Below are 11,308 nucleotides of genomic sequence, written 5' to 3' on the forward strand. Positions count from 1 at the left end.
AGCGGAACGTCGGCCTCTGTGGTCGAGGCGGCGCGTGGAGGCCGGAAGTGGGTGGTCAGAGCTGCGCGGGCCGCATGCTGGCGGCTGCAGTCTGAGCGCCTCTCCGGAAAGTCTTCTGAAACTCTGTGGTTACAGACGGGTCTCCCCTGACTTACCCGGAACAGTTCAGTGGGCTGCAGGGTGCTCTAGTGCTAAGGAACGCACAAGGAGGCCTGAAACTCTATGGTTAGGGAGGGAGCACTGTCTATCCGAAGCCGCCCTGTGCTCTATGACTGCACTAAGGCTGAGTCCTCCGGGAAGGGGTGTAAGTGCCAAGGCTGTCCCCGCCCCAGCGCAGCTCCCGTCAGCCCGTGGCGCTGCGGCGGCGGCGCACGCGAGTCTCAGGTGGCCCCGGCTCCCCCCCGCCGGGCCTCGGGGCCCCTGAGCCATGAGCTGGCTGCGCCCCCTCGCTGCAGGGCTCCGCCGGGGGCCCTTCAGGGGCCCGCGCCTGGCACCGCCCTGCGCCCCGCGAGCCTTCGCTGCGCACCCCCAAGACCAGGTGAGTCCCACACCGGCGGCGGGGCCCTGCCCCAGCCCAGCCCCGCCGGAGGGTCCGTCCGCTTCCAGCGGGCTCCGGGTCAGCGCAGGGGGCTGGCGCCTGGATCCTCACCCAGCTGCTGACACTGACACTGGCGCTGGGTGACGCTGCTGTGGGAGCTATTGAGTGGTGCACGCGCTGAACGTCGGTGCCCGGAGGGGCCCTGGGCACACAGTCAGCAGCGGGGGACGATCTCTGCCTTGATCCCGGCTAAGGACTGGGGTAGATGGAGGCAGATCGCAGGCGAGGTGCCGGTGCCGGTGCCGCCCTCTCGTGGCAACGTGTGGAGCCCCCGTGGCAGCTCCCTGCACGTTGTCCACCAGGTTTATAATTTTGGCGGACTAGGAAGCTGCACTTCACTTTTGGGAGTCTTCTAATTACTGTCCTAGCTGTAGTCAGTGGATGTTACTGGCTCCCAGATTCCGGTGCACTCTAATGGGCTGCTTGGGCTCCCTTGGATGTTCTGCTAACCTTGAAAATGTCAAATGCAAGAAGAAGCAAGGACTCGAATTACAGTGATGCTGTTGTAGCTGTGTCAGGCCGGGGATATTAAAGAGACCAGGTGGATGATGAACCAGGTGATAGCTTGTATTGAACCACCTGCAGTTGGTGGCAGGTACAAGCTTCTGAGTTACACAGAGCTCTTGTCTTAGAAAGGAAATTAGATTGGGTACTGATTGGGGGGAAAAAACCTTCATTCTCAAAACCCCAAGGGGAACAACCCATCTTCTTATACTGGGGCTGTTAGTAAGGAGGGGAATTTCCTGCAGGCCTTGAAGCATCCACCAGTCCAGCTGACATTGTGCAGGCCTTTCTCCATGCTCCAGGAGCACCATCTTAGGGGTCAGTGTCATATGCTGTTTACCAAAAGCCTTTTCTCTATTCCCAGTTGGCGGAGGGTGTGCAGACAAAGGAACAGCTGGGAACTGATGAGAGGAAAAAGAACTTTGTGCTCAAAACCCCCAAGGTAACTCTCCACCACTCTGCTGGGTTGCTCATGGATGGCTTCCTCTCCTGGCTACCCCATCCCATCGCCTCTGCTTGCCTATGGCTAAGGTGCTCCCACTAGTGAAACAAACTTCCCCTTTCCTGCTTGTTGTCCTGCACTTTTGGTAGGGTGGGGTGCACGGTTCTCCCTCAGCTCCAGCTCTCAAACCTAAGGACCTTTCTCATTTTGTTCCCTCTTTCCACTGTTCCTCCCTTCACTCTTACACATAAGGGCATGAGTAAATGAGAAATTAGTGCATGGCAAATAGGAGTGTAAATCTACTAAGCACCAACTATTCGTATGGCCCTGTGCACTAAAAGTTCCTTAGTCTCTCAAATAGCAGTAAATTCAATGAATCATCAATCTTTATTCTTATCCTAGCTGACCCTTGTTCTAGCTCCAAAAGTTTGAACACCAGAGCACTGAGCAATGGCGAGAGCTTGGAACAGCTTAGCTATTGGATGGTTTTACTGTTACAGGTTGGTTATAGTGCGTCACTTCTAACACTTCTCTTACCACTTCCCTTTGGTTTGGTCTCAGGGCACCAGGGACTATAGCCCCAAGCAAATGGCCATCCGGGAGAGAGTCTTCAACACTATCGTCAGCTGCTTCAAGCGCCACGGAGCACAGGCCATCGACACGCCAGTGTTTGAGCTGAAGGTGAGGGGCAGGGGCTGCTTTGGGATGTCTGGCAGGGAGCTGCTGGACATGCTGATCCCTGAATCAGATGTGATCTGTAGGTATATGGTTTTATGCCCCTTGAAATGTTTGGGTGTGTGTTAAGGAACAGTAGCCACGTTAATTGTGATCTGAAGAGCAGGTGCTCTGAGAACTCAGCTCCCACGGCAAGTGAGCACTGTGTGTGGTAAAGCTGGAGGTGGTTACTCATCTGACTGGGATTAGGGAAACCGATCACCTCAGAAATCAGACACAAGGTTTCTCCCTTCATCCACTCTGGGACAGATCCATTGCCTGCTTCTGGAGGTGGTCCTCTTGCCTGACCCAGCTGGCTTGCTTTTCTGTAGGAGACCCTGACGGGGAAGTACGGGGAGGACTCAAAGCTCATCTATGACCTGAAAGACCAGGGAGGAGAGCTGCTGTCTCTTCGGTATGACCTGACTGTATCCTACCACTGTCCCTGCTCCTGGGCTGCACCAGCTCATCCAGGGGTTACTGATGTTTGCTAGGTATGAGTGTGTGGGGTCGAGGTGAGGACGTGCTTAGGAGGAATATGTCTGCCAGCTCCCACCTTGGGTACATTCATTCCATTCCTTCCCTGCGATTCTCCTCTGTCTAAACCTACCTGTAAGTGCCTCTATGGCATTGCCAGGACCTCTCTGCTTCACTGACTGCAGCTATGTTCAAATGTCACCTGAAAGCATCTTTGCTCCTCTGTCTCTGGCCCGTACTCTCTCACTGTATTCTGTAGGTAATCCCAATTTGTATCAGAACAGCTAAAGAATGCAACTGCTGTTCAAATGACCCAGCAAAGAGGCTATTTGTTCTGGCTGCTACCGTGGGGAGACTACTAAGAAGGCACTCTCCTGAGGACTGCGACCGCTGCCCCTTAGGATGGCCACGGTTTTCAGGGGGCCGTCAGCGGGCTCTGCTGTAGTGGTGTGCTGGACTGGCTTAGCAGCTTTCTGTAGAACGATAATGGGACTGAATGACAGGCCCCGGATTCTCCAGGCTATGGGAGTCTCCCACTAGGTTCCATCCTTAACCCGTTGTGCACAGGTGCCCTTTGCTCGTTATCTGGCGATGACTAAAATCACCAACATTAAGCGCTACCACATTGCCAAAGTTTACAGACGGGATAACCCAGCCATGACGAGGGGCCGCTACAGGGAGTTCTACCAGTGTGTGAGTACCGGCGGCTGGAGCGCTCTCCAGGCTAGGGGGAGCTGCGGGTGGGGTCCAGGTTCCCCATGGAACTCAGAGAAGGGTCTGTCTGGGGTCCTGGCTCCCTGCAAAGCCTGGGGACAGGAACAAGGCAGAAGAGGGCTCCATATGTGTCTGGGCTCTGGGGTGCAAAGGGAGGTACCTCAGGGATAACATCCAACAGTTAAGAGTGGTGCAAGATTTTGTGTCAGGTCATCGTTGGTGACCCCCACCCTAACAAGCCCCATTAGCAGTCATTTATGAAACATACAGGCAAAAAAGGTAAAGCATTTGAAATTCAAAGTATATCCCTTATTGCCTTGGTGACACCCCTTCCCCATGGCAGATGTGTAGGTGAAATGAGACATGTTACTCCCCGTCCTTTTGGGGAAAAAGAGAAGAAGCTTCGTAAAGATGGGCGGAAGTTGCTGTTGTTGAAGTCTGATCCTGTTTCATTAAGAGAAGAGACAAACGCCCAAGGGGAGAAAACAATTGCAAAGGTAGCGAATGCCGTGTCTGTCTCAGGCGCTGACTCTCATTTGAGACATCACTGTTGGCAGAAGCTAGACCCAGCGTGCTTAGAGTCCCAGCAAACTTGGACCAGCATTGGGGTGCTGGAGGCGTTGCTTTTTGCCTGCTTCTTTGGTCACAGGCTCAGAGCAGTGCTGCAAAATATGGTGCTGTCTACAGAGTCTGGCAAAGCGCCGGGGAAGGAAAATGACACCTGAGGGAGGGTGACAGCTTGAACGCAGATCTCACGTTCCAGGTGGAGGCAGTGATGTCATCAGTTCCTTCTCTCTGGTCCAGTCTGATCGGCATCAGGCTTATGAAAGCTCAGTGGTGTCCTGGCGGTCCCAGGAAGTGATGGAGGTGGCAACCATGATGGCAAACATTGCATCTTCCAGTCCATATGTCGTAGCCCATCTCCACCCTCACCAGGAGCTTTGCTCTCCCTTTAGCACAGTGGTTTAACTTCAACAGCCCAGCTTACACTAGCCCTGTTGCCTCCAGCTTGTGTGAACTTCAAACAATTTTGTGGAACAGGCTGAGTTGGGCCTAACCTCAGCCAGCTTAGAGTACAGGCCACTTGCAACAGGACTGGGCTCCCGGGGGGTACAAGGAACAGAGAGTTTTGTGTCTTGAGACCTTGGTGGCTGCCAGGATATCCCAGAGGAGTGACACTGTCTCTCCCCGTGCCGCAGGATTTTGACATCGCTGGCCAGTTTGACCCTATGATTCCTGACGCTGAGTGTCTGAAGATCGTGCATGAGATCCTGAGCGCACTGCAGCTTAGAGGCTTTCTCATTAAGGTAAAACCAGAGCCCTTTGGTTTTGTGAAGTTACACATCTGCCCAGGCCAAAATGTGGTTGCCTCCCCACCCAGCCTGTCCTAGTGCATCCCATTTGTCAGAGAGCCCCTAATGGAAGGGATGGGGGGCGGATTTGGACCACAGCTGCTTCACGCACCTCTGCAGCTATACAGAAGTCTAGCTGAAGTGATCCCACCCTACAGGGAGTCTCCACTGGGTTCTGATTCAAAGTGCCTCTGTTTCCTGCCCCCAGGTCAACGACCGGCGCATCTTGAACGGAGTGTTTGCAGCATGTGGCGTTCCAGACAGCCTGTTCCACAGCACTTGCTGCACTGTGGACAAACTGAACAAGGTACAGCTCCGTAGATGTCCCAGCCCTGGCCGACAGGCGCTGTCTGCTGTCCAGCACGGCCCTTGCCCTCACCACTGCACGCTGTGGGAGGAGGCCTGTGATCCATCTCCAGATGCCTGGGGTGGACATCCCCGTCTGAAGCAGGGGCTCTCCAAGTTGACCACCTCCGTGTCTCTCCCACGTACGGGGAAGACTGGATTCTGTCTGGGCAAGTCAGGTCCTGCTCCCTGTGCCTGAGCTTTCCCATCCGTAAAACTGGGAGAAGGTTTCTCTGCCGGGGTTTGGAAACGCTACGGCTCAGGTCCTCAAAGGGCTGAATTAATGTCCAATGCAATAAATAAGCCCTTAATTCCCCAATCTGTTTGAGGATCTGGGCCCAGATTGGTAATACAGAGATTTGAGAGCTTAGGCTGAGGGCAAAGCCTGGCTATAGTTACTTCCACGAGGGGGTAAGAAATGAGAGTCCTCTGATGGGATTAGCTACCAGGCAGTGCTCTCCCCTTTCGCGCAGTTTCCTGCCAGGCTTGTTCTAAACCCCAGGGGTGGGCGAGGGAAGCTGGGGGAGGGCTCTGCGCTCCTGGGAGCAGTGGGTTCAGCAAGGGAAGCTGAGAACATTAGTCGCATCTCCCCCGGCCCAGGCAACCTGGGAGGACGTGAGGAGCGAGATGGTTGGAGAGAAGGGGCTCTCGCCAGAGGCTGCAGATCGCATCGGGGAATACGTTCGGCTGCAAGGTGAGTTCTGTGGAGCTGTGAGACCTGGTTCCCTGTCAGCCACGTCCAGGCCAATTGAGAGGCTGTGAGGGTCACTTCACCTTCCCGGACGCCAGTCCAGCGCATCCAGTCTCTGCGTGGCGGAGAGTCAGGGCTCCCTAGACACTTGGCTGCTCCCTCCCAGGCTAACCTGAGGGGCATTCTGTGCGTGCCAGGTCCCTTGGGGGCTGGTGTTCCCTGGGGTGGAGATGGAGATGCAGGAGCTGGAGGAGGCAGCTGTGAGCCAGGCTGAGTGGAGCAAGTCCATGGAAGCTTGGCCATTCCTGCTGGGTATATTTCAGGTGTATCTCATTTCTGCAGGTGGGCTGGGTCTGATTGAGCAGCTGCTCCAGGACCCAAAGCTGGCCCAGAACAAGCTTGCCCGGGAGGGGCTGGGAGACATGAAGCTGCTGTTTGAGTACCTGACCCTCTTTGGCATTGTGGAGAAGGTGAGTGGGGGGAGGGGTCCTTGGCTGCGCAGCCCAGGGCCCCATTGTTGTGCCTGGTAATGGGATTCCTCCCCTCCTGTCCTGCAGGTCTGCTTCGACCTGAGCCTGGCGCGGGGTCTGGATTATTACACTGGGGTAATCTACGAGGCCATCCTGCTCCAGCCTCAGAACGCCCACAAGGAGGAGCCGGTCAGCGTGGGCAGTGTGGCTGGAGGCGGCCGCTACGACGGGTTGGTGGGGATGTTCGACCCCAAAGGGCGGAAGGTGCCATGTGTGGGAGTCAGCATCGGGATCGAGCGGATCTTCTCCATCATGGAGCAGGTGGTGGAGGTGTGCACCACTCAGAAGTACGCAGAATGGCCAGGGCTGTGGGAACCAGCCAAGGCTGCAGCGAAGCAGGCTATTTCCTGGAGAACACGTGCTCAATTTGTGGCAGAGATCAGAAGGTCTGTAGTAGATGAGGCAGGGTGCTGCACTGAAAGGAAGGATGGGCCTGTGCTTGAATAACGTGCAGGAGATCTGTGTCCTCTGCTAGAGGTTTCCTGAGCAAGTCACTTGATTTAGAATTCTCACTAAGGAGAGGCTCAGAAAAACCGTCAAAGAGCTGTCTCCTCCCTAGAGCAGGTCCGGCAGGGGCTCTGAGGGAGAAGTGGTACATGATACACTCCTGTGTCGTGATGCATGTGCCCCGAGGAGATGAACTCAAGTTGCACGAGTTTCACTTTGCAAAATAATCCTGTGCAAACACAGTTTGGCAGTTTTCTTTGTCTCTGTTGTCATCTCCCTGTATAGCATGGTAGGAAAATGGTGGCATTTTCCATTACTAGGCACCGGGGTGGGTGAGGAGCAACCATCGGTGCCCTGGAGCAGGCTGTTTCCTTTTCAACTCTGTTTGTGCTCTCAGGCTTCTGAGGAGAAGATCCGGACGACGGAGACACAGGTGCTGGTGGCAAGCCCCCAGAAGAACTTCCTGAATGTCAGATTGAAGCTCATCTCTGAGCTGTGGGATTCTGGGATCAAGGTAGGACTGGGCAATTGGATTGGCTGAGTTGTGCTTCTCGAAGCAAGCCTCAGAAAGGGGCCGTGGGGTGACTGGGGCAGAGAAGATTTCTGGAAAGAGGTGGCACAGCAAGACCGGACGTATTCCCATTTGGAACAAAACCCAAAAATTTCCAGTCCCCTGAAAACAGAATTCAGAAAATCATTTTGATCTTTTCCAGATGCAGTTCCACCCACTGCTGGGAGCTCCAGCTGAGCCAGGAGCCTCAGAGCCTGTGAGCTGGTGCTCTCAGGGCCTTGGCCCTGTCAGCTTGCTAGATACCCAGCTCTTCTGCAGCCTGTCTGCAAGCACGTGCTCTGACTAGCCCATACAGCAGGCAAGCTGATAGGTTTCAAAACTTGAGTGGGGTCCACTATAGCTTAGTCAAAATCAAACCAACCTCCACAAACTGTTTAGATTTCAACTAATTTGCATTCTCCATCAGAAATCCACTGGAGAACTTCTAGCCAGCCCTAGTAATGATCTGGAGAGCTGAGTGTAGGGGTGTCACTTCATATTCCATGTAAGCTCTTGAGTACATCATCTCCTGCTTCTCTAGGCAGAGATGCTGTACAGGAAGAACCCGAAGCTGTTGAACCAGCTGCAGTACTGCGAAGACACGGGAATCCCTCTCGCTGCCATTGTAGGAGAGCAGGAGCTGAAGGATGGAGTTGTCAAGCTGCGAGTAGTAGCCACCAGGGAAGAGGTGAGGATGTCCTTGGATGTTGGGGATGGGTTAGGGGAGCCAAAGGCTGCCCCCAAACCCACTGAAAAGTTGTAGATAACGTTCTGCCTGGCTATGAGGACTTCTAGGGGAGCTTTTGCTTCGCATCACAGATCACCAGTGTTTACCAGGCTCCCGTATGGATTCAATCATAGATTCACAGAACACTAGGACTGGAAGGGACCTTGAGAGGCCATCGAGTCCAGCTCCCTGCCCCAACGGCAGGACCAAGTACTGTCTAAACCATCCCTGACAGACATCTATCTAACCTGTTCTTAAATATCTCCAGCGATGGAGATTCCACAACCTCCCCAGGCAATTTACTCCAGTGTTTGACCACCCTGACAGTTAGGAACTTTTTCCTAATGTCCAACCTAAACCTCCCTTGCTGCAGTCTAAGTCCATTGCCTCTTGTTCTATCCTCAGAGGCCAAGAAGAACAAGTTTTCTTCCCTCCTCTTCCTGACACCCTTTTAGATACCTGAAAACCGCTATCATGTCTCCCCTCAATCTTCTCTTTTCCAAACTAAACAGGCCCAATTCTTTCAGCCTTTCTTCATAGGTCACATTCTCTAGACCTTTAATCATTCTTGTCGCTCTTTTCTGGACCCTCTCTAATTTCTCCACATCTTTCTTGAACTGCGATGCCCAGAACAGGACACAATACTCCAGCTGAGGCCTAACCAGTGCAGAGTAGAGCAGAAGAATGACGACTTGTGTCTTGTTCACAACACACTTGTTAATGCATCCCAGAATCGAGTTTGCTTTTTTTTGTAACAGCATCACACTGTTGACTCATATTTAGCTTGTGGTCTACTATAACTCCTAGATCCCTTTCTGCTGTAGTCATTCCTAGACAGTCTCTCCCCACTCTGTATATGTGAAACTGATTGATTGTTCCTTCCCAAGTGGAACACTTTGCATTTGTCCTCATGAAACCTCTTTACAAACTGGTCTACGTCTACAACGAACCTTCCTCAGAGTTACAGGTCACTAAATCTCTCTGCTGAGCAGCCTAATCCCATCTCTCGGGTGCATAACAGGAAGTCCCTGGTCATCTTCCTTCTACAAGCCCCTCCTTGATGGTCAGAGGATGCCTGTTTAGAGGCTGGGTGCGTCCAGCAGGAGTTCTGGGACTGGAGGGGTTTGAGGTATGGCAGAAGACAGGCCTTGGGTGGCTGCAAGGAGCATATGGACATCCTGATATTATTGGGAGTTCATGGCACTTCCCATGAGACAGTTGTGTTGCTGTGAAGCATTCTTTTCTGTTTGTTTGCAGGTCAATATCCCTAGGGAGACGCTTGTTAAAGAAATCAGGCGAAGGCTGGAGTCCTCCAGAGCTCTTCTGTGCACTGCAGCTTGATTCACTGGACCTGTTTCCTCCTGTGTGGATTGTTTCCAGTCATGGGATGCACCAGCTGCTAAGCCAGTACCTCGGCACTGCCAGGCCATCATTTTCTGAGGATTTCGGCTAGGCTGATTGGCCATCACCTGCTGCACTGAGATCAACCTTACTCAGTCCATCTTGGGACTTGACTCAGCATCTCAGTGTGTTGGGAGCAGACATGTTTTAAAGGCGTAGAGCAGAAAACCATGTGTTAGCCCCCTCAGGTTAAGTAGCAGGAGGAGTGGGTCTGTTTTGATGTTTTATGATTGCAAGCTCCTGGGTCAAATCAGAGCTACAGTCACAGTAAGGCCAATTCCTTTCCCAATGACTGAAGAGTTAATTTGCTGTCTTGGAGGAATTCACATCTGCCAGGTCCTGCCCAATGCCCAGATGCCTTTACAAGTTGACTGAGCAAGTGGTATGTTGAGACTTTTCTGAGGGTGGCCTTGTGAACATTCCCACAGAGCCAAAACCTCCCTGGAAGCTTGTCCTTGGAAACTGTCTGCCCTTTGCCTGGGCAGGACAGCTCTTAATCACTAGAAGGTCAGTCCCTATCTGCATAGCTCCCCTGTTCCCCCAAGTGTGGGGCTGAACTAGTAAATTTCTTTCTCAGCAGGGTGAGAGGGCTACATCTCTCTGGGACACACAGGCACTAGGCTTTGAGGATGCTCTTCAGCCTCCCTACGTGTCGTTGGGAAACTGGACACGATATTCTCATTTTCTCTCGGGCCTGGACCATTATCCTAGTGCTGCACAGCAGCTACACCCTGGCTCCCAGAGAATGCGCCATCTCTCCAGGTTTTAATGATCTAGTCTCTTCTACAAGAGTTCGGTCTAAAGTGAACAAGGCTGCGGATGAGCTGTGCTATTGGCAAGACTTTGGTTTCCATGCAAACATGGATAAATGATGTAAATAAAATACTGTGGGGTTTTGAGGATGCTTGATGGCTATTTACAACTCTCGCTGAAGTCAGTAATGCAACTTTTTTGTGGCTTCCCAAGTGAGACTTCCCCACTGAGCTAAGAGTAGATTTTCCCCCCACCAAATGTGTACAGCAGTGAGTCCATCTCTCCTCATACTCCATCCTGTGACAAGCAGGCGCTAGATGCTGCTGAGGGAGTCAGCAGAGCAGGTCAGTGTTTTGAGTGAGCCATCTCCTGTTGTGCAAGCCGAGGTTTATATGGTAAAAATGTGAACTCCAACAATTTTGCAGTGAGCGAGAGCTGAGGCACTTTTTCATTGTGATGTCTGACTCTGTAAGCGAGCAGTTGTGAAGGGAAGTGAAACGAGGCAATATGCTAACTAAACAACCCAACTTCTGAACAGGACACAGAAGTAGGGCAAGGCTGGGAAGTCGGATGTGCAAACACCCAGAGGCCACATCTATATGAGCAAGTTCTTTTGGAAGATCAGGCCCCTTTTCAAAAGAATGCATGGAGCATCCATATGCAAAATGTACTCTTTTGATCCAAAATCAAAGGAATGCAGCTCTTCTGGAAGCCCTCTTCTATAGGGCAGGAGCTGTGGGTAGCTGTCTATTGAAAGAGCAGATTGACCTTTCAATCTCCTTTTTCCTGCATGGACATGCTCTTTAGAATGGTAACGGAGGGAGCTGTACTAGTCTGTACACTGTCAAAACAAAAAGCAGTCAAGCAGCACTTTAAAGACGAACAAAATGGTTTATTAGGTGAGCTTTGGTGGGACAGACCCACTTCTTCAGGCCATAGCCATGCTCTTTTGACAGAGCAGCTGAAGGAATCTCTTTTGAAAGGTGGTTGTAGTGCAGATGGGGCTAGAGAGCTTTGCAGCACTCTTGAGCCTGCCCCACACCAGAGCAGCACCATGGGGAAG

At 52.6% G+C, this 11,308-nt stretch overlaps 1 protein-coding gene across 2 annotated transcripts; it reads left to right on the forward strand.

Moving 5' to 3' along the window:
• The first annotated feature begins 63 nt into the window (after positions 1-63).
• LOC142021051 (histidine--tRNA ligase, cytoplasmic-like) lies at positions 64-10,385 on the forward strand. Of its 2 annotated transcripts, XM_075009445.1 has the most exons (13): positions 86-538; positions 1,467-1,544; positions 2,106-2,225; positions 2,591-2,686; positions 3,303-3,428; positions 4,649-4,756; positions 5,010-5,108; positions 5,747-5,840; positions 6,180-6,307; positions 6,395-6,637; positions 7,212-7,328; positions 7,906-8,052; positions 9,349-10,385. In XM_075009445.1, the coding sequence occupies exons 1-13, from the start codon at positions 428-430 to the stop codon at positions 9,430-9,432; spliced, it is 1,551 nt and encodes a 516-aa protein (XP_074865546.1). In that variant the 5' UTR covers positions 86-427; the 3' UTR covers positions 9,433-10,385. The 2 variants fall into 2 exon arrangements, with proteins under 2 accessions (XP_074865547.1, XP_074865546.1); XM_075009446.1 differs by lacking the exon at positions 9,349-10,385 and having other exon boundaries at positions 64-538; positions 6,395-6,753; positions 7,906-8,043.
• The last annotated feature ends 923 nt before the right edge of the window (positions 10,386-11,308 follow it).

This window comes from Carettochelys insculpta, chromosome 15, assembly GCF_033958435.1.
Source record: "Carettochelys insculpta isolate YL-2023 chromosome 15, ASM3395843v1, whole genome shotgun sequence".
Lineage (NCBI taxonomy): Eukaryota > Metazoa > Chordata > Testudines > Carettochelyidae > Carettochelys > Carettochelys insculpta.